Raw genomic sequence first — 26,727 nt, 5'->3', positions numbered from 1 at the left:
TATTTTCTTTTTTCTTTTTTCTTTTTTTTTTTTTTTTCAGCTAATCTTCTTGGACTCTATTATGCTTTCATACAAGCATAGAAAAAAAAAGTACTGTGAAGACAGGAGGAAAAAAATCAATGAGCACAGCTGAATTAGGAAAGCTTTTTCCCTGACATAATGAATTGTCTTAATGATATTGCAACACTGAATACTTATGAGAATGTCTTCTTTTGTTTCTTGTCCCCTCAATGTGAAATAAGTAGCTATGTCCTGAAAATTATCACTCTGAAAAGTTATCAAATATTTGCTTGAATGACAGAATTTTCATGACAGAACATTGTCCTGAGAACAGTTATTATGCAGTATGTTTGCAGATAACTTTGCCAACAAACTGAAAAAGCTTTCTAATTTGGTACTAATCATTAATTGCCAATATCAATGCTTATAAAAAAATCTTGAGCAGGATGGTCATGGCACTTTATGCTTCCCTACATCTTTAAGCACTTTGTTGAAATAACTGTAAAAACAAAGCAGTCTATAGTGGCTGTTGCTGTGCAGATCTAGCGCTAACTGCAGAAGGGAGCAGCTTTTTCAGAGCCAGAGTTTTTATTAGAGTTTTTTACTTTTTGCTGCAGAGATTATGTAGGAGCAGCTGCAGCTCTCCACACTTGAGATGTCTGTGCAAATTTATTTGGTTTCTCAAGGGATGAAACATGCTTTTCTTCCTTTTTTGGGGGGTGGGGAGGTGGAGTGGGGATGGATTTTCAGCTATGTGTTTCTGTGTCCAGACTACTCCTGATGAATCCTATGTCAGAACTGCTCCTGAACAACCCCTACATGTCTAATTGTGATAAATAATAACTACTATGATAAAATTGGAAAGGAAAGGAAGATGTCAAATTTTGCTGAGTCAGTCATTCAAAGCTATCTGTTATCCAGGGCCTGATCCCATTATAAAGTTTGGTTCTTGAGGCTGGTGCAAGTGGGAATTACTAGAGTAAATATGGCAAGGGATTTCCAGGTAACAAAATAGACATCTTTGCACTTCTTTGAAAAGTTTTTTACACTTCCTTTTCTTGTGACTTTGAGTTAGTTCTCACTTAGTTTATTCTCATAATCAATACATTTATGGAATGAGGGTACTGTGGTTACAGCTTTCTAAAAACTACACAAAAACCTCATTGCTTTTCTGCAGAATCCCACCAAGAGCAATGTTCACCAAGGCTCCCTCATTTTAATTGCAAATCTTAAATGTGGCAAGTTTATAGAATGGGTGTGAGATTGCACATTTAAATTGAGCTGGGTTAAAGCTGCTATAAACCTGGTACTATTATCCTCCTGATGCATTCACTGAGTTTGTGTTGGCATTGTGGGGGAGGGTGAAAGACTCCTTTCTGTGGGGCTCCCAGGCTCCACCATCAAATCCATGAGGACTGTAGTGGTCTCTTGTTCCTCTGTGTCAGAGACGCCTTGCTGACTCTATCCCTTCCACAGTATGCACGGCTTGTTTTCTGGCACCGTTCTGCTTTCTACCAGCTAACTCTGTAACCACTGCTGAAGAAGCGGTACGGGTGGAGGAAGCACTTAACACAATTAAGGTTTTGTGCTGTGCCGGAAGGGGACTCGAGCTTTATCCCTGGCTCTACCACATGCTTCCAGTGCAGTGTAAGCAAGTGAGGACATTCTCAGACATGGCCACTAATCTCGTTTCACTCATTTTTCTGACAGCTGGAGCCTGATATTTCCAAAACATTGTGCCTTCTGACATGCTGCCACCAGTGACTGAATGGGGAAGAGAGGAGACTTAATGCTTGCACACCAAATGCATGAGGGAGAGACTTTAGAAGATAGTAGGACGTTTAAAAATGGTAGCACCTAGTCCAGCTTCTGTGGGGAGTAGCAGGAGCATGTACAGAGTTACAGAAGATGACACACATAGGAGCCAATACAGTGGGATGGTGTCACCTCTTATGGCTGCCACCTCACTCTTGCAGGTACCAAGGGAGATTCCCAGCTGAGATCCTCTGCCTCAGCCATCATACAATTTGGCCACAGCCATCAGCTAACTTGGCCACAGGACTCATTTTTCAAATCACATGTAAACAAGTGAGTGACACAAATTGGTTTATGTGACTCATGCTCTCTGAAAAGGCACTCTGTAAACAGTATTTTATGGTTAAAAAAGATTCTAATCTGTCAATTACAGCACACTACACAATGGGGCACAAGTGTTTCACATTTCTGTCATTTGTCACACATTGCGATGGCCTGTGTCATGCTCTGGCAAAACTGTAAAGGTTGAGAAGTTTGGTTATGGTCTTGAGAGTGTGAATGCATAGCAGGCAACCTCTTCATGAAAAGGGATTTTGAAAAACGGGAGAAAGATGCTGCTCAGTGTGAACAAACGAGAATGAATCAACTATGTACACACAGGTGGGGATGAATGACTCTAGGAAAGGACATCTGAGCTGCTACAAATTACAAATGGTGTGAAAGAACAAAGCCATGGAAAAGTCACATCCCGTGCTGTGCTGCCTCCCCTGCAAGACTTGAGACTGCTCTTTGATGAAGGAAGATGTGGACAAACCAGCAAGAGTCCAGCAACAATCACTCTAAACATGAACATGAACATACAAACTCGTGAACATAAAGGAGTAAATAAGTTCAAGAACAGAAATGTTTAAACAGGGCAACAGAAATTATGTGCATTTTAAATTTCAGATCATTACCCTGGCTTAGCAGTGTAAGAATGTCAAGCTACTGCCACAACAGATCATTGTGTGCCAGACTCTGATTTTGCTGGGATATGGAGTTTCCCTACCAAAGTCAGACACATACTGCTTTGGATTCACCCTTTCACAGTTTAAATTCAAATGCCTCTCACTGAATGGCAGAGGCTTGTTCTTCAGCAGGCCATCCCTTTTCATTTTCAGGGAAGGTTGTTCAGACAGACAACCTGCTCCATGCTTCTTCTGGTAGAAGAATATTAATTAAACGAGCCTTGAGTCAATTGCTGTCTTTAACCTTTAAGCCTTTATGTTAAGAGCCCTAACACTTGACAATAGATCAAAAGGGGTTTCATGTTAGAGTGTGCTTATAACGGAAGTGTGGCTCAGTTTTTTGCAGAAATTACCAGTCTGCTCATAAAACCATTTGGTTGGCTCAGATCTCCTTTACAGACTCAGCAGAGGGAGGGTTGTTATATTTTGTGAGCATGACCTTCTGTGAAACACAGGACATGAAGCTCCTGAGATGACAGAGGAATTAGTGAGGAGAGAAAAAAATCCTAACGCTGTGTTTGGCAAAACATTCCATGCTTGGACTATGGTGCGTGTGTGCGTGTATGTACATATGAGCACATAAAATTTTGTGTGGGCATGAGGGAAAAGCAATATTCACAATTCATCAGCTCAGTGTCATTTGGAGGATGTCGGATGTTTATTGATGGGGGTATAATGGTCATTTCCTGTGGGAAAAAAAGTAATAATGGAATAATTCCAGAAAGTCTCAAAAATTACCCTACATGCTTCTGAAACATTCTTAAGACATTTGTAACATGATCCAGATCTTACATCAATAACATGTATGAGTTTGTTTACATTTTATTCAGCCAAACTGGAGTCTTTGGTAGAACAAGGACAGTTTTTTAAATAAAAATTGGTCCAGAAATCTGTCCTGAGATCTTGCCATAAAGCAAAATACATTAAAATATGTCTTATAACTAAAAAAATACCCCAGAAAAGTTCTATTAAAATCAAGATTCCTGAAGATGCCAAGATTTGAAGCCTGTGTTCTCAATAAAAGGTTATACAGTCTGTCCTGCCAATCCTAAGTGTTCAAAAATCAAGAAATTGGCAAGAAAATGATAATCTCTCTTAGACTGACACATTAGGTTTTGGCCTCTGGATCTGTGAACTTTATCTGCCTAGATCTTCCAGCTTATTTTTGCAATCATCACAATTAGAAATTAGTGGGGAAAAAATGCAGAAGAAAGAAACACGTATTTTCAAGTAGTATCAGGTCTGAATAGGTTGATACTTTGTCAAGAAAGCTTTGAGTAATAAGGCCCTTGTTATAATAGCCTAAGTCTTGGCCCTTGCAGAAGAGCTGGTGTCTATCTGTATGGATTTTACAAGCCATCCTTCACTGCTTACCTTTCAAGTGCCACATTGGTGGAATATATCATTTGGCTACAAATGGCTTCTAAGACAAATGTTCTTACTGTCTATGTTTCTGAGGTGCTTTTTATCACAAAGCAGGTACCTCCAAAGAGCAGCTATCTTAATTAACATTTGCGGATCTCTAGTCAATAGTCATTAGGGTTTTTTTGACAACAGCTGACCAAATCAGGACCCTGATTCAGCTGACAGCTCACACCCACTACACTGCTTGAATACACAAAAGCAGGAGCTTTTATTGTCAACCTGGGTAAATAATGGCAGAACAGAGGCTGTGGGGAAAACATGCTAATGCAGCAAGACCCATGGCCCTTATTATCTCCCTTTTGCAGGCAGGAATGTAATGGAAAGTAATGCTAGATTTCATTTTTGACTCGCTTGCTGTTAGGGAGAGGTTTAACAGGAAGCAGTGTACCAAGGTGGCACCTGCAGAATTTGTTTTTTAGGGGCAATGAGACCTTTCTTTAATGCACAGTTAGATTTTCAGGTGGATTTAAATACTTAAGCTAGGTGGTTTACACCTAAGAAGATTTGCTAAAAGGGTCTAACTTCCCTTCCTGGAGTAAAATGTATCCATTCTTCCTTCCCTGACTCCATTTTGTACAGTTTTTAGGGGGAAAAACAACACATTTGTTGTGTTTTGGCTTTGATTCCTTCTATAGGGTCATTTCTACAAGTTCACTTGCTACCAGCATGTCTCAGCAACTTGTCACAGAAGCAGCATCCATCAGCAATAGGCAAGCATATATCTTCCATGGCTTTTAATGTCAGCCTTGGTGCCTTTGCTTCAGTGCCTGTCACTCTGTGTGTGTGTGTGTCAGAGGGCTGGGTGTGAATTTGTCCCAGGGAAGGGATTTCACACCTGAGTATAAAGAGGCTAATAGCAAATACTCCTTTGCAGGCATTGCTGCAGGTCTGGAGTATGTGCAGTGTGCGAACTTGCATAATCAAAGAAGGAGATAGCCATAATCCTGACCATTTCCTCATTTCCAGTGGGTAATACAAAGCAGAGTAAAGTCTGTGCCATGAGTGATTTTGCTGCTGTCCATTCATGTAGAATTTGCCTTGATGTGCTCCTTATTCATGGCAGGGGTGGGCAGGTTTTGAGCTTGGTGATGCGTCAGGTTGTGGGGAGGGAGGTGGGAGGAAGGACACAGTGGTCTTGTCATAAAGCAGTTCTCACATTACACAGCATTAACTAAGGGCTGCCACACAAGACGGGCCAGCAGCTGTGTCTTTTTTTTTTTACAGGGGCCATGCATACAATTAGAGACTGAGCTGGCAAGCGCTGCAGACTGAGCAAGGCTGCTGTGACCATGGCACAGCCTTCTTCTCCCTCTTCGCACCTACACATAAGGGCTGGTCACAAACTTGGCCCTTAGCTGGGCTGTTATAAAGGGCATCCAGCCTGCTTGGGAAGTGGTTTCTTGTTGGCCAGGCATCTCGCACTGCTTCTTTCTCCCCTGCACCTCTGAATATCTCATCTGGCCTTTGGTTCAAGGCAAAGCAAAGCCATTTCAGAGCTGCTACGTGACAACTACTGCTCCTTACACATTCCCTTGAGAGTTTGTACTGAATTTCTTAATTTCCAGCACCACAAGACCTGTTTTACACATCAGTTATTGTTTAGTGGTCTTCTGCCAGGTGTAGATGGGCAAGCAGTACCTGGACAGCACAAAAGCCTGCATCTATAATAACTTCTGTAACAAATTTAAGTCAGAGGAGTTTATTTCAGATCATAGTATTTGGCAGCATTTGAGTAAGGTATGTTTGTCCCATTATTATGTTCTTCCAAGGCTGGTTGGCTGTCAAATTACAGCCTCCCAAGGTGCTATTCAAAGGTATTGTGAAAGTCTGCATTCACCAATCACAAGACTGGGAAGATCATCCTACACCGGGATGTAGCTGCAATGTAACCCTCTTGTTTCCTGATCATCCCTGCTGGTTGTGAGCTATAGAAGAAGCTGTTAAATGTATTCTTTCTCATCCAGCAGGCAGTGATGGGATCTGAATGTTATCTTTCTCCCAGTCGGCCAGGCAGAGCAGGTTGACTTGGCATGCACTGGAAAAGCCTAGGAAACATGCTGCAATTAATTGGCCACATCCACAATACCAAAGGTGAACATGAAGAGATGCTGCCATGCCAGCCCTGAGAAAACAAAACATGTTGCCCATGGCAGTGTGTTCTTCAAAATAGCACTGTTGTGTTTGTGAAGTGGGCTAATTAGTTCTGCCTCCCATTTAGGTCAAGTTCCATCCCTGTGGGAGCACATACAACATTTGCAGTACCTAAGCAGCTTGGTCAGTATACAGCTTGGAAGAGTCCTGCCCTGAGCAAACACTGCACAACACAATACCCTTTTGTGACAGTCCAGGCCCTGATGGGATTTCAGCACTGTTCCCTGTTGCTGCATACTCATGAGCTTGCAAAAGCTCTGTTTTTGAGCATCAGTGAGACCCTGCACTGCAGGAGTGATAAAGCAGGGGTTATGTGGACAAATGCGGAGAAATGCATTTTATGAGAAGCAATTATGGAGCTGAGCAGATCTGTGTGAGAGGAACTGAGTAAAACATTACTAGGAAAGGTCTGCTATAACTGTTGTCCCTAAAATTGGCAACACAATGGGAAGGGGAGTGGGAGGCTATACGAGAACCCTCATTTACTAGAGAGCTCTCTATCTATCTCTGGAGATTTATGAAACCTTGTAGCTTGTTCTCTGTTAATGTCTTATGCTCCTGAAAAGCCCTTCCGGTTAGAATAAATGATGGCCTCCCCCACCATGGCAAGAACAGATTGTTATATAGTTCTCCAACAGAAAAGGACACTACCGAATTGCACCACAAAGGATGAAACATCATAGCATTTCTTTTGAAGCAAAACTAGTTTCACTCTATGCCTATGATCTCTATTTTAGTGGAAAAAAAAAGAGAGAGGAATAATAGATGGTCCCCTGGAAATATTGTTCCACCAGCTTTTAACTGGAACTAGGCAATGCAAATACATTAAGAGCATTCAAGATTATTCTATTTAATCTCCCTAACAATATAGTAATTTTAGCCTAGTGAGAAGCAATGGCAACTTCCCCCTTTCCCTATAAAGATCTTGAATCTGTAAGTGAAAGGAGGTCTTAGGCATGTCCCAAGGCAATAGATAAAGAGCCTTTAGCTTCCCTGTCATTCTCTAGAAGTGTCAGATAACCAGGACATGATATAAGGCACTGCGATTAGGAAACAATATACCACTGAAATGTTTCAGGATGCAAGGGACCTCTGAAATAAAAAGTGCCTTGGAAATACAAAGTAGATGATGGTACTTGAGAGACAGACAGTTAATCGCAAACACCAGTGACAGCAACAGGATAATAAACCTTGTTTAATACAGATGGTTTTGGGTTGTCAGATTGCTAAAGAAGGGTGAAAGGACAGGGCCATACTATATAAGGCTACCACCCACAACATCCTGAATCTGTGTTTCCCAATTATCTTCCAGTTATTAAGATTTAATACTTGTAAAAGCCCACACCAGCCCCAGAGATCATCCCAGCAAAGTAAATGAAAACAGGTGCTTGGATGTTCCAGTGTGTTTGGTAAAAGCTTAGCGGTCAGGCCTAAAACTACAGCTTCATTAATCAGGCATAATTCACACATGCACCCTACTGTAGAAGTAGCCATGAAAAAGATCAGTATGCTTCCTCCTTCCTGATTTTGACTCTTACAACAGATCAGCCCACTGCCATACCCACCAATTCATCTGAAATGTTAAAAATAGCCTGCAGCATGTTTCCTTTCTGCCCAATCTGGATGCAAAACAGATGTGTTTCATGGCAGAGCATCATTCTGGCTGCTTGTAGTCTGTAAGCCAAATGGTTCTCTGTTGTTTGGTATCTAAGAGGTGTGCACCATTTTGCTTTATGCCTTACAGACCACAGTGCTCCACAAAATATGCAGCCTTGGCCAGTAACAGCAGATAGTAGGAAGTCACAGATCTGCTGTTTCCCTGCTTTACTAGGAGTCAACTACTCCTCTTTCACTTATGTAAAAGTATGTGGGGTGCAGAATGGATATAAGTTGTGACCTGAGAAGGTGCAAAGGCCAGGAAAACATGTGAGAATTGTACAGAACTAGAACATCTTGACCAAGAGAATTTAAATGTGTTGGCATGGTCAGACTTCAAAGAAGGATTAGGACCTCCTCACAGCTTGTGGTCCTGAACAACAGCCAACCAAGTGTACAGCCCTGCATTTGTACCCTACCACCGGTTTTCACCTAAAGGGCTGCATGTCATTTGCTGTTATAGCATCGCCAGGTTACCATGTGAACTCATCATTCGCCCCTTGCAATGTCTGCTCTGGAAGATGGGCTAACAGCAAAAGTGTGCCACAAATGAGATGCTGTGCAGCATGTGGGGCTGGGCACATGGGAGCACAACACAGAGCTCTGTGCCGTACTCCTTAGGGACAGGTCACAACACTCTCCCTCTTGGGGCACCCTTTATCACTCCAGTTCTGTGCAAATCTCCATCCTGTCTCTGAGTATCTCCATGACAGCCATGGCATTTGTAAGTGGGAGGCTACATTGTTCATACAGAAATACTTAGAAAGTGAACTCTTCAGGCTGAACTCTCGTAGATAAGACAGATAGAAAAGATACTTGTCTGTCCATTTCCACATGCATCCCCTGAGAAGCTGGTACGCTGCGTTCATATGTCTGGTTTCTTGTCTACCCAGTGGACCAGTGGAGAAAAGCCTCACAGAGCAAGGATAAAGCAGAATTTGATCTCACATTTCTAGAGCCATGCCAAAATCCCTTAACCTCTCCATCACCACTGATGCTAGGACAGTGGAGCACAGAACTGCCAGGCAGGAGAAGGCTGCTGCTTTTTGGATATTGTGCATTGTCCAAAAGAAAGAAGTAAGATTCTTCCCTGTTAAAGTGCACAAGGACCATGCTGAAGTTCTTGCCCCTGCAGTACGTATCATGTGTTCTGCTTCCAGTAACTTCCCTAATGTTTCAAGTTAGACACTTTCCAGAAGACTTTTTTCATTTTAAGTGAAATTCAATGAGTTGTCATCGTGTCCTGCCCTCACTGCGAAGCAGCAGAATAATTTGGGCCTGAATAATAGCAGAATAATTTGGCGGCTGACAACATGTTTTGAGTCTTCTGTAAATGGCATCATAGCAGAGCTGAACTCAGACATAAAGAGGATACAGCTCCATGGGGTGTCACAGCAACTGGTCACATGCTGAGTTTGGTACAGAAGATATCATCACATGCAAACCTTCATTTGACCTCATCCCTCAGATAGATACAATTCTGGCAGTGACCCAATCCCATGCATTTGTGCTCTATACCAAGCCATCTACACGTAACAAACCCTGTATTAACATTGCCATTTTCCACTCTCAAGTGACGGCATTAACCTATTCAAGAGCTGATTTCATGCAGGACACTGGAAATAAAGCACATCTAATGTAATCAATCTTGTGTTTCTAGCTGAGGCAGTGCTTAGGTTGCTTTTTGCTAACAAAAGCAGCTATACAGAACCAATATGTATTGTATCCTTGTTGCAGAGAAAAGCAAACTGGCAGGAGAAGAAAGGATTGTTCCTGGCATCATTTCCCCACCTACACAGCAGAAGGCAAAGCTGTTTCAAGCCAAGCAATTATCCTCAATTTATTACAGTAATGACAATAGAGAAGGGCAAAGCTAAAAAGTCTTTCTGAACAGAGCTGACCAGCAAGGTGGGTGGTTCCTGCCAAAGATACTGCACTCAGACCTATGAGTTTCCCATGAGTATTGAGAAAGTGCTTACAGCCCTTTCCCTTCCCTAACTCAAGGGTCTGACTTTTGCCTGGTGAGCTTGAGCTGTCCCCTGAGACACCCGTGAGATGCTTGCACTCTCCCCAAGCAGTGATCACAGGGCTGGCACCTGACGGACTGGCAGACCCTTCACAGCCCCTCTTTCTTCTCACCACAGCACTGCTCTGGCTGGCAGAGTATGGGCTCCTGTTTCCTCTGGCCCAAGAAGGAGAGCTACACTGACTTTTGCCCCAGGGGTAAATAACCTGGCCAGAGACATAGGAGGTAATGGCATGAATGTCATTCCTGCAACTTTGCTCTGTGCAAGTCAAGGCTGTTAAATTTAATGGGTCCCTGTGAATGGCTGAGGAGCTGAGGTCTGGAGCCATGCTATACACTGGGCAGTAAAAAACAGCCATGGGAGCAGACAGTGCTCAAAATTACCAGCTTTTTTTTGCATATTTATGCACAAAAAATGAAACTGGCAAAGATTTGGAAAGAAGTAACCAGTCTCTATTAAAAAACAACCAAACAAAATAAAACAAAAACAGAAAGCAGAAACAAACAAACATAAACAGGCCCTGCAGCTAGTTGAGGTTCAGCCAAAGGGTGAACAAGTAGTCTTCGACATTCAAATCTGTAAACTCTGGGAAATGGGATCCCCAGACTTTGGCTAAATTGTCAGTTGTCAAATGTCAATGAAGTGCAACACTGCTATGTTTTGTTTTTCTGGAGGAAGCTGTTAGCTAACAGCCTATTATATTCAGTGAAGCAATGACAGAAAAAAACAGCCTAACTTGAAATGCCAGGAACTGATTTTGTTTACATTTATTTCATTTTAGCAATAAGTGCTGGAAACAGATGTCTTCTAACAGTGAAGATGTATTGTCTTCCTATGTATATTAAACAATATTTTTTTATCATAAACTGAAAAAAAAATACCTGGCATTGAAGGACTCTGGAATAAATTTTTCCTTGTTTCCTTTGTATCTTTATGCAACCGTATTTACTACCCTTTATTTGAGACTTTCATGTCCTTTCTTTCTGGATTGTCATTAATATGTGCTACCTTCTAAAGAGAGAGCAGTTGCCTCTCGGGCTGTGGGAATTCATCTTCTGTTGCAACAGGTTTTCTCTGTAATACTGGGTAAATCACAGAGGCCTCTGTAAGAAGAGCTGTTGGCACTCAGGGCCATGAATTCACCCAAGCAAGGCAAAACATTTGTAAACTGTCACATACAATGTTATTATTGACTCATGCTCTGTAAAACAGGGCTGGTGAGAGTATTTCCTTAGTTATCTCCCAGGCATGTAAACCATGTGAGCGCAGGCTGCTGTCAAAATGTGTGTTGGGGGGTGTTAGTGGAAGATCACTCAGTTATGGTTCTCTTCGTCTCATGCCATGCAGTGTGTGGTCCTGCAGCACACTTTGCTGATGTCAGCAGCAATATTGCAAACCTCACAGCACCAGTCCCATGGCAGCACAGGCTAACAGAGTGAAAAAATCATCTCTACATCCTTCTCTACTTGCAGGTCTGTATATTCTCACCTGCTACCCTGACACTTTCAAAGGAGAAGGTGAAGTGCCCTCCATAACACAGCTTTGTGTAGTTCAGCTGAGGAATAACTCCCCCAGTCTCAGAACAAGCTCCTCAGGGTCTCAGTACTGTTCAGCATGCAGGCCAAAGCATGCACCGCAGTGACATTTCAATCACAGTTGCCATTTCTCCCTCAGACTGAAGCCCATTAACTGCTAAACTGGCTACTTCCCTGTGCTCAGCTGAAGGAAGCACTTTGTTGGGCGTATAATCCATTTTACCACAAAACTCTGGCTGGTACTCTCTCAGGAGATTAAAGAGTCACACAGGAGAAAAATGACACAATTCAACGGCTGCTCTTAACAGAGCTAGGACATGAAAAATGAAAAGTGTCACTATATTACTTAGACTCCCTTACATCACCACCCCCAAAAAGGAACTATGAAGTGCAGCCACTCTGTGATGGACTCATGCATAATTCAAAACATGAGCTGCCTTCAGGAGCAGATCCCTCGTCCAAGTCTGCTAGAATGCAAAGCAGCACAAGCTGCAAGGAGTCTCAAACAATGAAAAGGGAAGATCATTAACAGTGAGAGAAAATGAAGCACAGGAATGACTGACGTTAAGATCACACATAGAAAGTCACAAATGGACAAAATTAAAAGCTCTGTTAGCAAGTGAACAGCCCCAGAGCTCTCATATTTTACAGGTATCTCTAGACTTGTCACCCTTCTGCTACATAGTCTTCTTATGCTTTACGAACAATCATAGTATCAGCTTCCCACAAGAATAGAACTTAATGCTCTTCAAATTAGCAGAATTGAAAGCAGAATTAATGCTAGATTTCAAATGGTCATTCCAATATTTCAAATGATTATGACAAAGTTTCTTCTGTTTTTACATGCAAGAACAGAGAGGTTGAGCTGCAGCTGGAAAGGTAGACAGCATTTTCAATCCTGAACTCACTTCAAGGTAAAACAAAGGTCATTGTACCTGAACTACCCATTAGCTTTCAGTGAACAGTAGAGTCAGGGCATAGGTAAAGAGCAGTTTCAAGTAATTTTTGTAAACATGAAGAATTCTGCATTCACTTAAAGTCACTAGAGGGTGGGATTTGAATTTGCTGAAGCTTGATGAGATCTCTTGGTGAGATTGGGATATGAATCAGTCACCTTGGGGTAGCAAGTTATTGTGGTGCAGTCAGTGACATTACTAGTTGGGACACTTATTCTTCCCATGAAGTTGGTGGAGGTCAGATAACACCTAAAGTATTCCAGTAGCTGAACTGGATTATTCTTTAGAAAACTGTGATTTCTAGCTTGACTAGTCCATTTTCAGCTTGCTCTCACTTGATGTTTTTCCTTGCCAGATCTGAACACCCAAATTTTGTCTTACCTGTCATTACACAAAAGCCACAATCAAGTTATTTGTGTGATCTTTCTCTACTGACTGACATTTCTAAGTCTTCCTCTGCAGGGGCAGTAATTACATTACTTGAACAATATTTACAGGCTGTGTTTTTTAAAAGTTTTGTCAGTGTTTCTGCTTAATTTTCATTTTGGATTAATTAGTAGGAATATTTTGTCACTATGCTATCACCACTTGTAAAACAGTGTAATGTATGAAAGTTAAGTTAATATCGGAATGAACTGTAAGTTAACATCAGACAGTAGCTCTGATGTACCCATTTGCTAAAATCAGTGTGTGGTAGCATACTGAAAGTATCATTAAGAGCCCTGAGAGGACATTACAGATGACTGGCAAAAGTGAAAGCAAAGCATAACCAGATATTACTCAGCAACTTGGGGAACCTGATAGATATCTGTTAGGGACAAGTCAATTTAGATACGAAATTCTTCTTTGAATGCTCACATATTCACATGCCGTGCTCACTGGATGTAAGTCCCGATCAGGAAGCATCAGAGTATACATTCATGTTTTCTTTGTGTTCAGCTGCCTCCCCTACCAGCTTCAGCCCATCCAAGTGGCTTGAGAGAACTGATTCCTCTGAAGTAAATGTGCTTCCTGAGCTTGTACCTGTTATCTGAATGCATTTACAGAACATGCCTCTTTCATCCTTTCTCCAGATTTGGAGAAAGAGGAATTGCACACACCAAACAAGTGATTAGCAACAATTAGGATAATTACTGGGTTGCTTGAAAAATTGCTTATCTGAGAGATCTCCACGAATCTCTATAGCTTGGAGCTAGCAAGCAACAGAGAAGTTGCCAACCGTGATCTTGAACCTTCCCATAGTAAAAAAAAAAACCAGTGTATTTGTTGGTTTTACTGACCAGATGCAATTTTATAAAGTAAAAGGAGTAAGTTGAGGTATTTTTCCGTTAACTGATTTTGAAGAAAAAACTCTGTGTGCTAATGCATTTATTGGCTTTCCGATCCTGAAACACAGCCTTTCTTTACTCACAAGCAGAATACATACACAGCCGTATGTCCCCAAAATTACACAGCTGAAGGAGTTTGCAAAATGTTACTGATACCATTAATAGCCTGTTAATGCCATCACTAAAACAACGTCATCAAAAAGTAGTGTGGGCTGACTAACCTCCACAAGGCAATGACTGGAGAGTACTGAGGACATCTAACAAAGTGACAAGAGGGAATTCAATGACAGAGAGACACTCTGCAGTGTTTGCTGCACTGGTTTGCTACACACAGTCGCTCCAGCCCTTAGGTAGAGAGGGAGAGGAGCTGTACATGGATCTCAGCATCAGTGAGGAGCCAATATTCAGCATGGCTGCATGGCAAGAGGATTTGCCCTGCAGAATTTCCCTTAGAAATGCAGCATGGCCAAAGAATGGATGATTCTATTCACAGTCTAGTCCCTTAGTCAGGGGAAGACCAGTCAGTCTTACCTCTGTGCCTGGCAAAATCTTGGAGCAGATTCTCCTGAAAGGCATGGCTAAGGCACATGAAAAACAACAAGGTGCTTGGTGACAGCCAGCATGGCTTCACTAAGGGGAAATCCTGCCTGAGCAATCTGGTGGCCTTCTATGATGGGGCTACAGAACTGATGGACAGGGGTGGAGCACTTGAAGTCATCTACCTGGACTTGTGCAAAGCATTCGACACTGTCCCACACAACGTCCTTGTCTCTAGATTGGAGAGACATCAATTTGATAGGTGGACCACTCGGTGGATAAAGAACTGGCTGGATGGTCCACTCAAAGAGTTGTGGTCAACGGTTCAATGTCCGGCTGTAGACCAGTAACGAGTGGTGTCCCTCAGAAATCGGTGCTGGGACCAGTCTTGTTCAACATCTTTGTTGGTGACATGGACAGTGGGATTGAGTGTGCCCTCAGCAAGTTTGCCAATGACACCAAGCTATGTGGTTCAACTGATACACTGGAGGGAAGGAATGCCATTCAGAGGGACCTTGACACACTTGTGAGGTGAGCTGATGCCAACCTCATGAAATTTAACCATGACAAGTGCAAGGTCCTACACCTGCGTCGGATCAATCCCAAGCACAGCTACAGGTTGGGCAGAGAAGAGATTCAGAGCAGCCCTGCAGAGAAGGACTTGGGGGTGTTTGTCGATGAGAAACTGCACATGAGCTGGCTTCAGTGTGCACCTACAGCCCAGAAAGCCAACCGTATCCTGGGCTGCATCAAAAGGAGTGTGACCAGCAGGTCGAAGGAGGTGATCCTGCCCCTCTACTCTGCTCCTGTGAGACTTCACCTGGAGTATTGTGTGCAGTTCTGGTGTCCTCAACATAAAAAATACATGTAACTGTTGGAACAAGTCCAGAGGAGAACCACGAGGATGATCAGGGGACTGGAGCACCTCCTGTATGAAGACAGGCTGAGAAAGTTGGGGCTGTTCAGCTTGGAGAAGAGAAGGCTGCGTGGAGACCTCATAGCAGCCTTCCAGTATGTGAAGGGGGCCTATAAGGATGCTGGTGAGGGACTCTTCATTAGGGACTGTAGTGATAGGACAAGGGGTAACGGGTTAAAACTTAAACAGGGGAAGTTTAGACTGGGTATAAGTAGGAAGTCCTTTACTGTTAGGGTGGTGAGGTACTGGAATGGGTTGCCCAGGGAAGCTGTGAATGCTCCATCCCTGGCAGTGTGCAAGGCCAGGTTGGACAGAGCCTTGGGTGACATGGTTTAGTGGGAAGTGTCCCTGCCAATTGCAGGGGGGTTGAAATTAGAGGATCTTAAGGTCCTTCCAAACCCTAACTATTCTGTGATTCTATGATTCTATGAAAAGCTGCTTTGAGATATTCTGCAAATTCCAGACAGACTGCAGGTACCTGTGATACTGGGGAACAGATTCTTCCTGCTTTCTTTCAGTAGAGAAATGACCGGACCTCTCCTGCTCTCCTATCCTTGCAGATATAACCATTTTCCCCAGTTTCATGTCATGTTCCTGTCTGTTTAATGATGCTCCTTTCTTGCAAGTATGAACTCAAGTCTCTTCAAGCCCCTGTATCAACACAGCAGGAAGCCTTTTTCACTCCTCTTATCCTGGGCTCCTTAATTCTTAAAATCATAACAATGCGCTTACTAGTTTGTTCCCTGACCAATTCAATAGATGCAGAAATGATCGTTCTTCTATTCCTGTACAGTTGTCTCTCTCATCCTGATGTACTTAATTTCCATTGCAAAGGCTGTATTACTTTCACACTGCTAACCATCCCGCTGAGCCCAAGAAAAGCTATCTGGAAAATATAAAAATGTCTTGAAAATCCCAGCTAAGTCGGAATATTAGCCATTGTTACTTTTGTGATAAGATCATGCTCCTTAATTCCCACGCCTTGCAACAGTAAAAGATGCTTGGCTTGGGCATCACAGAAGCTTATCAGGCTAACTCTGTGCAGCAGACCCCTTTAGTACAGAAACTCAAAGAATCCATGACATAAGTGTCTTTAAGCTGCAAGGGCAATGCACAAACACCAAAATCCTTCCCTCCCACAAATCCACATACTCTGGGGCTGTTTATGTTTTTGGAAGGAAGAATCATACATTGGAGGAGCTGAGACAGTCAACTGAATGAAGGACAAACTGGTGCAGTGGTCCTTGGGACAACAATAGGAGAAGTCCATGGAAGCAGGACACAGAGGGAGAAATCTTTGAAAGCATGAGCAGAAATCAAGAGAATAAGAGAGCTTGCACAGTTAAAACCATTGAGTCGACCTCCTGTTCACCCAAGAAGCACTGCTGAGAGCACTTTTCAGAGCAGGACAGAACCAGCTGAGGAATGAGAGAGCTCATTCGTAATAAAATGCACACCACATTGCCAAGGCAGGGCAATTTTTATCTGTTCTCCCCTTAGCTGGCTCTTAAGTTTGTAATTCCACTCCAGTAAAAAGCAGCATGTGACCTTGAGGGTCAAGAAGCAGGACAGTGAGGACCCTTATATGTGTGAGAGATGGGTCTTCTACTCTGACTGGACATTATTACTGATTTACTGCTTAGAATATTGAAGAGACACTGGTGCTGCTTCATGCATCTTAAGTGTTTTTGAGTAGTGACCAAGACATGGAACAGATTTTGCTGTCCTTCATTGGGATTTTGGAATAGTCCATGTGTAAACATCCTATCAAAATTACAGCTCTATTTATCTGAAAACTAAGAAAGTGTGAAGGAGAATGAAATAATTCAAGGACTGAAACCAATTCCCTCCATAGTGAGAATTATGGAGCTCAGCCTGCCTGTTCTGTCAAAAAGGCTTATCCAAAGTTGTGCTGATTATAGTGTATATGCACTTTTATGAGGGAAAAATACATGGAATAAAAGAGCTCTTTAATCTAGGAGAGAATTGTGTAAATGAATGAATGGCCAGGATGCAAACACATATTTTCAAAGTCAAAGTAAGCTAGGATAAGGAAAAAGGCTGACACTATCTTGGTCTCTGTCTTCACACTACAATCAGTGGGGTCTGGAAGATACCTTAATCAGGAAGATACCCCATGTTATGTAGATCATGGACCAATGCATCTCAATGCTCATGCCAGTGAAAATTCAGGCCATGTCATTCAACGGAAAAACTAAATTAATTATCAAGGTTAATTTAATATAGTGAAAAACATAAGCTTTTTTTCTCAAGATCCACCTCCAGCAAACTTACACTGGCTTCCAGCCACCACCTTAGAAGATCCAGGGCACCTTTTGTGAGTTCAGAATCTTTTCTTCTTTGCATAAGAGAAAGGTTTTTGAACAAGCTTGATACTCTTTTTTTTTTTCCTCCTTTGATCTGTCTAATCACATGAATTAATTGACTGCTAAAAATTGTAAAATTCAAATCTCTTTCACAAATTCCATAGAAATACTGAGCTATGTCACAAATCATGTTTCAGATCATAGTTTCAAATACTCCCCCAGTGCCATGTGACTACCACCCCAGTATTGATTTCCTTTCATCTCAAAAACTGAAGCAATATTCATTGCCAAAATAAAAAGCTGTCTGAGTTATGAGAACACACTGCCAGCAAGTTCCAGGTTGAAGCATACATATAAAAAAGAAAAAGTGGGGGAAGGGGTAGTGAAAGCATATCTGAGAAAGCCTAATACACTCTGCAAGAACATATATATTAAAATAAGTCTTTCATAAGAAAACACTGCAGGAGCAAAGGTAATAAATGTTTGCCACAACACCACTGATCTTGTCCAGAGCTTGAAGGACCTTGCCTCTGGTCTTGCTTAGCAGAGTGGCAGCCAAGCCATATCCCACTGGATTTGGCCCTGCCCAGTTTTCACCAGCTAAAATCTTCCCTTTTGTCTCAGTGACTAAGACTCTAGTGGTCATGGGGGAGGTGGATGAGAGACAGGATAATATAGAACAGAGAGTAAATAAGCAGGCATTATGTTGCCTCAAAACACTGCACAGGTATTTCTCCCTTGCTGCTTTTAAGAGCTCTCTAATTGCCTAACAGTGGTCATGCTCAGGCTCCTGAGTTTAATGTGTACCTCCTGCTGAGTCTGGTACTTCACATAACATTATAACATGAAAGATCAAGATGTGATTCACTATGCACTCTCTTTCCACGAAACTGGGATTCCTGCAATATAAATAGTAAAGGTAGCCAGCGTGCCTACTATAAAGCAATCTACAGAAAGGCAGTGCCTGCTCTTCCTGGTGCTATGCCTTGTGAAGCAAGACAGCTGAAGCCCTTAGCAGGAGATACTCTAAAACCGCCTACCCATCTCCAAAGCTGCATGCTATGACTCAGTCGTTCCTTGATTTCATGTGGTCTGAACATGACTTGAAGCAGAAAGTCTGCTGTCTTTGCTTAACTTAGCATCTTGTAACAAAAAAGACATGTTGGGGTCCAAACAGATCTGAATTCCCCAAAGAAAACAATTCTTTCTATCAGAGAAAGCCTTTCCTCCCAACACTGCCCCACCCCAGGTGAAGCAGGCTTTTTCCTTTCAGAAGTCTTTCACTGCCTGCTGTGGCACCTTCTAGGGCTGTCTGTCCCTTTGTGACAGAGAGCCAGAGCAGTCTCTGCCCAGGTACTGTCTGCAGTAGATTAGCATCACATGTGCTCTCCTTGAACCAGCTGCCTCATTGCATTGCTATTGATTCTGAGTTGGATTTCTGCAGCAAATCTATTGCATTTCCATTAGCAAGACTGCAAATGATGAAAACGCTTGCTTATATCTTTCCAGCTCTGCATCACAATTAACCTGCTACTTAGCCTCCAGCAAGACAAATTCTGCCTTCTCATCTGATGCTGAAAAAGTTCTTCAGGGTTTCTCTGCACCCAAAAAGTCAGGTGCTGTAAATCTGAGGTGGACTGCTATGCAAGTTAATTTTCAGTATGTGAATTGAAAATACAACATTTAACTTAAAAGTACTGTAGATACTGAAGGAGGATAATTTCAGTCCCCTGCAGTGGCAATCCAAATCATGGGTTTTGTTATGACATCAATTATTAATCATCTTTGCTTAGAAACTTATGGAGCAGTACAGTTCCAGAAGTCATTTTAAATAAAGAAATAATGGCTGTATACTCCATGTAGCTCTTGCATTTTATATACACACATATGCATATGCATATAAATAAGGAGGGTGAGCATGCAGAAGTTCCATATAGCCTGAATACATGACTTATTCTCCGTGAAGTTTGCAAAGTAAAATGAAGGTTTTAAAAATAAATGAAAGTGCAGATTACTATTTTGCACTGAGAAATTCAGGATGTTATTAGGAGAAAATATGTGGGGAAACATGGCTTTTGCTCCTTCACATTCTGTGCACAAAAGAAAAACCACGCCCATGGAGTAGTTCTGAAAGCCATGAATTTGGGGTGCTTGCCCAAGAGAAAGAAGCACAGGACTGATCAGTCCTCTGCATGTTAAATATGAGAACAGTTTGTATGCAAGCAATGAATGTTAAAAAGGGGGTGGTAGAGATACAGAAAGAAACAAAACATTTGTCTGAACAAACTCTGCTTGTTCGGGGCATTTTAAAGACAGTGTGACTAACCCTGCTGGGGAGATGAAGTCTCAGTTATCACTTTAGAAGGCTTAATGGACCTGAACTCCCTAAAAATTGCTGCATCTTATGCATCTCATCCCCTCAGTTCCAATCTCGCTTTACTCTGGGCGTTCCTGCCACAAGTACATACATCTATGAGACACCATGACCTTTGGGACAGCAGAGAAGGAAGTGTTTCAGGGAAATACAGACTTGCTGGCTCAGTACAGTGGCACTTGCTTTATTGCTGCTTGTTAATGGAGGCCCAGTTGTGTCTCCAGGGCCTACTGAGATCAGCATCTCTTTATTACACTCTTGAGTTAGGCTCAGAACTTGTCTGGTATCTTAACCGTGATTAATTATAACTTCCTTGTGACAAAACATTGTTAATTTACAGGGCATGTCCAAGAAAAGTCATGGCTTTCAAATTGACTCTTCATAGTGTATAGCAGATATTTAACTTCGAAGCTGAATTTCAAGGTTAATCTTCCTGTAGCCTCATTGGAGAAAGAGTTACTCCTGGTAGAGTCACACTGGGAATTGCCTGAGGGAGGTCCCTTCCTTTATGGTGAATAGGAAGCTGAAGGCTGCCTGGCTTCCTAATGTAGGCACTTAAGTCAGGTGTCTGGAGCTAATCAACATAAAAACTGTACCAGAAATGGAGCAACATCTTCTTTAAGGTGCTCTCCTCCTGCATCTTCAAGCTTTGGGGATAAAGCAATCTCCTTCGTGGTGCTGCCCTGCATAATAAGAGTGAGTATACAAAAGGCTGATACAGCCTGTGCTGTATCATCTGCTCTCCCCTCCTGTTAGTACAGTTTCCTGCAGCTCTCCAAAACAACCCTAACCTTAATGCTTTCAGAAGCATGGACTCAAACCTATGGTGTTCTGATGGGGATCTCAACTGCAAAGAATGCATCAGAATTAGACGTGTCAAGAAAAGGAGCAAACATTGTGTGCAGCTGCTGTGAACAAACCCTTTCTAGACATAAATCAAAGCCTTCAGCTGGGCTGCAACAACTACAACTGGAGGGAAAGGCTCCCTACAGCCTGCCACAGAGGTGAAATACAGACCTTCACAAATCACTGAGTGTAGGAGAAAGGACGTCAAATGCAGAGCTGAGAAAGAACAAGAGGAGGTGAAAGAACCAGAGAGAAACTGCAAGGATTATTTACAGTATGATACCAAAACAAGAGACAGGTTAGTTTTCTTTCCATTTTTCTCATAAATAGCACTAAAAAGACACAAGAAATTCAGTCATCACAACTGTGTAACTTTGGAAGTGAGGTAAAACCACTTCCTAGGTAAACACCCACTACCAGTCCTCAGAGGCACTTTTTCAATGTTTTTTCCACTGAGGATGACAAGGCAGCAGCCCTTGCTGATGCTGGCCCTGAACACCTGAAGTGGCTGCAGAAATCAGAAACATGAGAAGGGAGCAGTCCCAGTCAGGGATGGCTGACAGCAGTGCACAATCCTTTCTCTGCTTGTGTTTTCCAAGTGAGGGCCTGCACTGATGAGGTAGAAGGGAGTCCTGCCCGGCACAAGGGGAATGCACAAGTCTGGTGTTGCACTCACCCTCGAGCATCTTACGGCCAGCACAACTCTGTAGGCACAGAGGTAGGAAGATTGAGATGGGCCTGTTGGTCATCCACTGGCCAACAGCATGCCATGAGGCATGCAGCTGGCCCATCAGCACATGGCATGCAGGGTGGTCAGGGAAGCCAAAAGTAGAAAAGACAGAGGAGCAGCATGGATGTGCCACCAGGGAGATGGCATTCTCTGAACCCTGCCAGGCTTTTTGCTCTGCTCCCGGAGAAACCCACTTCAGCAGTCTTTGTGTTGTGGTCTTTCTCCTGCCCTGCCTCTCGTGTGCCCTATGGCACTTCACCAAGTCAGGAGAGTTGTGATCCCAAAGCCAAGGGCTCAGGCACCTCTGCTTCAGGGCAGAGACAAAATGCAGGAATGCAGCACTCCTTTGGCAGAGCTGTCACTCTGCAATGGCAACCCCACACGGACCTTCGTGGGTGATGCTGGGAGAAATCTGTTTAAATGGAAAGAACAGGCAGTGGGAAGACCTTTAAAGGGAGTGGTTGGTGTGCAGATGTAGAGATACAGTTATTACAGAAACACAGTTTTGACAGTATTACAGAGGCACATCTATTACCAGCCTGGATAAAGGAAGGAACTGAATTTAAAACTGATGGTGTAGGAAGAAGTAAAATTTAGCTCCTAAACCGTGTTAGCACTTTTGCAATCTGCATGTCTTCTCAGAGGGAGGGAGATTGTAGGTTAGTGCTTACTGTTATATCCCACTTGTAATGAAATCTTCTCTGATGTAATTATGCTAAGATTGACAAACTCCCTAAATATGGGAATGCTTTAAAACATTAACCTTTCCTTTCTATTTCAGCAAAGGAGAAATGATACTACAATATAAAACCTAAACCAAACAGAAACAAAGAAATTATTTCTTTATCAATAAAGGGCAAATTATAATAAGAGTAGTGAGACCAGTCTTCAATCTAATGCACCAGACACAATTACTAGAATTGTCTCTCTTCTGCTTTCCCTCCCAGGCTCCAGGAGAAAGAAGAATCAATTAGCTCTTTGCAGACTATGACCTTGACGGATACAGCTTTAAGGGGAATATGCTGAGTAAGACAGAAAAGAGAGGAGAAGAAAAGGATTTGGAAACTCATGGAAGGGCTTGGTTCAGAAACAATACATCAGCCACAGAATATGAGTTGTGTCAGTTCTTTTTTATTTCTGCACTGGAAAAAAAAGTCACAAAAGGGGCTTTCTGGGAACAAGTTACCTCACCTTGCCTGAAATGATAAAAAAGGACACTGAGAGGCAAAAGAAGGGACAATTCAATTTGCAGGGCTACTTTCCAAACCATTTCTCTCAGAATCTTATAGCTGTCAAAGACATTCATAAAAAAAAAGTTATCACTGATGCAATCTGTCAACCTCTCCAACAAATCTTGTTCTGCATAACACACAATGATGTGTTTGAAATGCAGCTGTTTCAGAACCCCCAAGACAGTGCTTTTAGAGCTGTCCAAAAAGTTCTTTTCATGCCTCTTTGAATTTTTAGGTATATCTTCTGCAGTATACTTTTCCAGCTGTATTTTCTTATTTTTCTTTGCAGGGAATTGCAGCTTCATAGTCAGAATTATGTGCCATAGTTGGAATAAATACTGTTCACACAACCTTTTCCCTCAGATCAACTTAAACTTGACCTGCTGTCAGTTCTTCCTCTCCTTTCAGTCTGTATCTATTTAGAAATCTATGATGCCTTGAAACACATTTATCCTAAGAAAATTAAGGCAACAGTAAAAAAATAAAAAAAAAAAACCAACCCAAAAGCAACTCAATCCAATCACCTAATTTCTAGACAACAATTTATTTCCCAGATGTGAGCAGATCTGAATGTACACAATGGCCTTTTGTCAGTGACTGCTCCAAAGAATCTCTTTTTCACCCACTCCCCTTCATTTACTTCAGAGATGAAGTTAGCATTTTATTGATAAAGGCTTGCCTTACATGTGGAAATTAAAGAGGATGAGGGTTGTCCTGGCATAACTAGCTTTTGGTTACTTTTCCCTGTCACATGAGAGAGGCCATTTTGACTGGATGGTGGTCCCTGGTTACTTTTTGAAGTAGAAAGTGCTGTCATATCTTTAATGTTATGATATTTACACTACAAAAAGAAGAATAAACAATTCTGCATCAATTATGAAAAAAATAATTAAAAAATCACATAGTATAATTCTATATAACTGCAAAGTTGTTTGTGTCCCAATAATTCAAGTAATGTCTTACCTACTACAACAAAGCCCCCTATCACTGAACTCCACAGCAATATTTCTCCACTAGACTGTTTCCATCAGGCAAATTACTTTTAATCCAAAAGGCTGGCTGTCATCTATGATCTAAGCAAAAGGCAGAAGGGCTTCTATTGGAATACTCAGAATTTTCTTTCAGTGATTCTGGAATTGCTGTTCAGGACTGTCTGTGCTGAAAGGAGCTCCACTGAAATCACTGTAGTTACACTAATTTTCATCTGCAAAGTGGCTGGCCCTAAATGTTACATCTAATCCATTCACCACATATCTATACTGAGTCTAGTACTGGTTGGGCTAAACTTAGTAGCAAACTTCTGGTCATTTCAGGGTTCCGGGGTGATGTCCAGTATGTACAAACTATAAGGTAGCCATCCGGTAGCTTTACAGAGAAGGTATGAGGGAGAATAAATGAGATGGGGGCCTGCATGAAAATTTGCAAGGAACACAATGCTCATCAGGATCACTGCAGCTTTTCAAAAAAAACCTCAGCCTTGTGCTCTTAGCACAAGAGCACTGCCTTCTCTTTTTACTAGAGTTGTACAATTTTACACAGCCCAGGAATTGCCGGCTAGATCTGCTCTGGATTTGATGGGTTAAAATTATGAATGTCAGAGAAACTACACTTCAGCATTGCAGTATTTGGATGCCTTCTGATTGCTGCTGAGAGAATAATAGAGGTACCCTGGATATTTTTTGCTTTAAGGATGAGCAAACACTAATTTGGAAACTGACCTCCTGCACTGGGAAGAATACTTTCCTGAAACGCCCCACAAAAGTCAATGAGGCGATGCCTAAGAAACAGGTTCAATGAGCATCAGCTCCTAGAGGAGGGAAAGATGCAGAGAAATGTGTGCTATGCTTTTAAAGGGAAGGGAGCAATCATAAGGTAGCTGTTAAATTAATAATTCCCAGTCTCTAACTGCTTCAGATACGCTGTCTCTCTTTCCCACTGTTCTCCCTGAGTGTTTAATGAGGATGATAAGGATGTTTGCCAGCAACAGACTTCAGGAAGGAGGTAGCAGAAGTGCTCTGCAGGCAAGGAGAAGAAAATGAACACACATGGAAGATCCAACACGGGATGCAAATCAAAATTATAAGAAAAATATATTGATAGACCATGTGGAATAGTTATCAATAAACCTTTGAAGTAAATCACATACTCTCCTACAAGTAGATGCAGAGAAAAGGGTGGTCCTGGCACTTTACAAAGGTCTCAAGTGAAGCCCTCTTCCATTGCCACGCACACCTCAGAACTAAGTTCAGAGACCCTTGGGTGCTCTCCTGAGAAGGTAACCCTGCTATACCTGTCTTTGCACATTTAAGTTTTGCATGCCAATCACATCCCCTTCAAGTACAGCTGCAGAACTGTTAAGTACCTTTTTTATTCTTTTTTATTTTCTTTTTTGTTTTGTTTTGTTTTTGGAAGAGAAAAACAAAGGAATACATAGCTTCTACTTACAAAGTTTTGGAGCAGTTTGGAGATTGGTTTCTGTTGCTTGCGCCTGAGACGTTGTGGTAGGCTCCAAGGCGGGTGGTGACAGCGAAGGTGTGGCAGAGGACAACAACCCAACATCTAGGATGCGGTTATACAGAGAAGGCTGGAGGAATGGTTTGGAGGGCACAAACGAGCTGTCATTTTGCACTGTCACTTCAGCCTTGCTCTTGGGGCTAGGAACGGGGAAGGGTGAGGCATACACCTCCGAAGGCACCCAGGCAGACAGAGCTGTAGGATCCACAGCGCTCTTTGGGTCTTGTCCTATCCTCCCAGGGTCAAGGTGGGTAGGAGAGTCATACTCAAAAATCTTGTCCACAAAGACCCACTTGAGGCCAGCAATGCAGAGGCAAAGGCTGAGCAGGCAAGCCAGGATAGGGGCGATGCAGATCTTTTCAGAGTTGAGGCAGCCCTTCAGTCGCTCTGCCTCCAGGCACACACAGCAGGTCGTGGCAAGGCCTGCTATTCCCTGGACCCTCCTGTCCTCTCTTTGGGTCCCCGGCATGTTCTCCTCAGCCGGGAGCCCGTTGAGGGATGCATCAGGGCTCAGCTGAGCTGAGGGGCTGGGGAAAGTGTCGGCAGCTACTTCAGACATGTTTAAGCATCAGCTCTCAAACAGCTCACCTCCAAAAGGCCTTAACTATATCACAGTCCATTACTATGAGACACAGACAAAAAGAGATGTAATAGTCACAGTGCTCTGCAGAAATCACAGAGTGGGAGTCAATAAAAGGTCCAAGCTCAGCAACATCATCCAAACTGGGAGAGGAGTAACACGCAGGAAAAAAGAGACACTAACACCCCTGCCCCCAAACACTCTGTCGCTCTCTCTGCCTCTCTGAAGCAAGACTAGCTTTGCAATTACTGAGCTCCTGTTTGCCGGCCACTTCTATAATTCCTTAAATACCCCTCAAGCAATTCCAGCTCTTCTGCAGGAAGGAAGAAACATCCCCCCAGAAGCAAGCACAACAAAACAAAACAAGGTGAAGGAGGGTCAAGAGAGAAAGAAAGCCACAAACACCAAACAAATTGAGCAAATTAAGTGAACCAGTAGCCCAGAGCGAAAGGCAAGACTCTCACCTTGAGCATCTGAGGCTGGTATCTGCTTAGACGAGGAAAACAATTGTCATGCGGTAGAAGGAGCAAAAGCAAAATCTGTAACAACGGCGGCAGCGGCAGAAGTGACAGTAGCAGCAGCATCCTGTCGTGTTACAGCAGAGGCTGAAAGAGGCTGAATCATTACAGAGCAGCAGGTGCTCGCTGTCTGAGCATCACTGCAAACAATATCATTACACAGAGGTTTGAAAGGAAGAGCGATGCCAAGACGATGGTAACTCCCTTTCTCTCCCCTCCCTCTTTGTCCTTCTTGAGCGCTCATTCACTTTCCTCCTTCCCCCCCGCCCCACTCCCCCAGCCCCCTCGCAGCCTGTTTCCCTGATGTAGACTC

The 26,727-nt window shown here is 42.6% G+C and overlaps 1 protein-coding gene across 3 annotated transcripts in view; it reads right to left on the bottom strand.

Annotated features, from left to right (window-relative positions):
* The window catches only part of LOC101878592 (pro-neuregulin-1, membrane-bound isoform), a 102,244-nt gene extending 75,762 nt beyond the window's left edge, over positions 1-26,482 (bottom strand). For 2 of the 3 annotated variants that reach the window (XM_034072759.1, XM_034072760.1), the window contains exon 1: positions 25,248-26,482. In XM_034072759.1, coding sequence (XP_033928650.1) covers positions 25,248-25,875 — 628 coding nt within the window. In that variant the 5' untranslated portion in view covers positions 25,876-26,482. The remainder of the gene's footprint in view (positions 1-25,247) is intronic. The other variant, XM_031054232.2, reaches the window with a different exon arrangement.
* Between the last annotated feature and the right edge of the window lie 245 nt (positions 26,483-26,727).

The sequence above is a fragment of the Melopsittacus undulatus genome, chromosome Z (genome assembly GCF_012275295.1).
Source record: "Melopsittacus undulatus isolate bMelUnd1 chromosome Z, bMelUnd1.mat.Z, whole genome shotgun sequence".
Classification (NCBI taxonomy): domain Eukaryota; kingdom Metazoa; phylum Chordata; class Aves; order Psittaciformes; family Psittaculidae; genus Melopsittacus; species Melopsittacus undulatus.
This window is presented reverse-complemented; position numbering and strand designations above follow the sequence as displayed.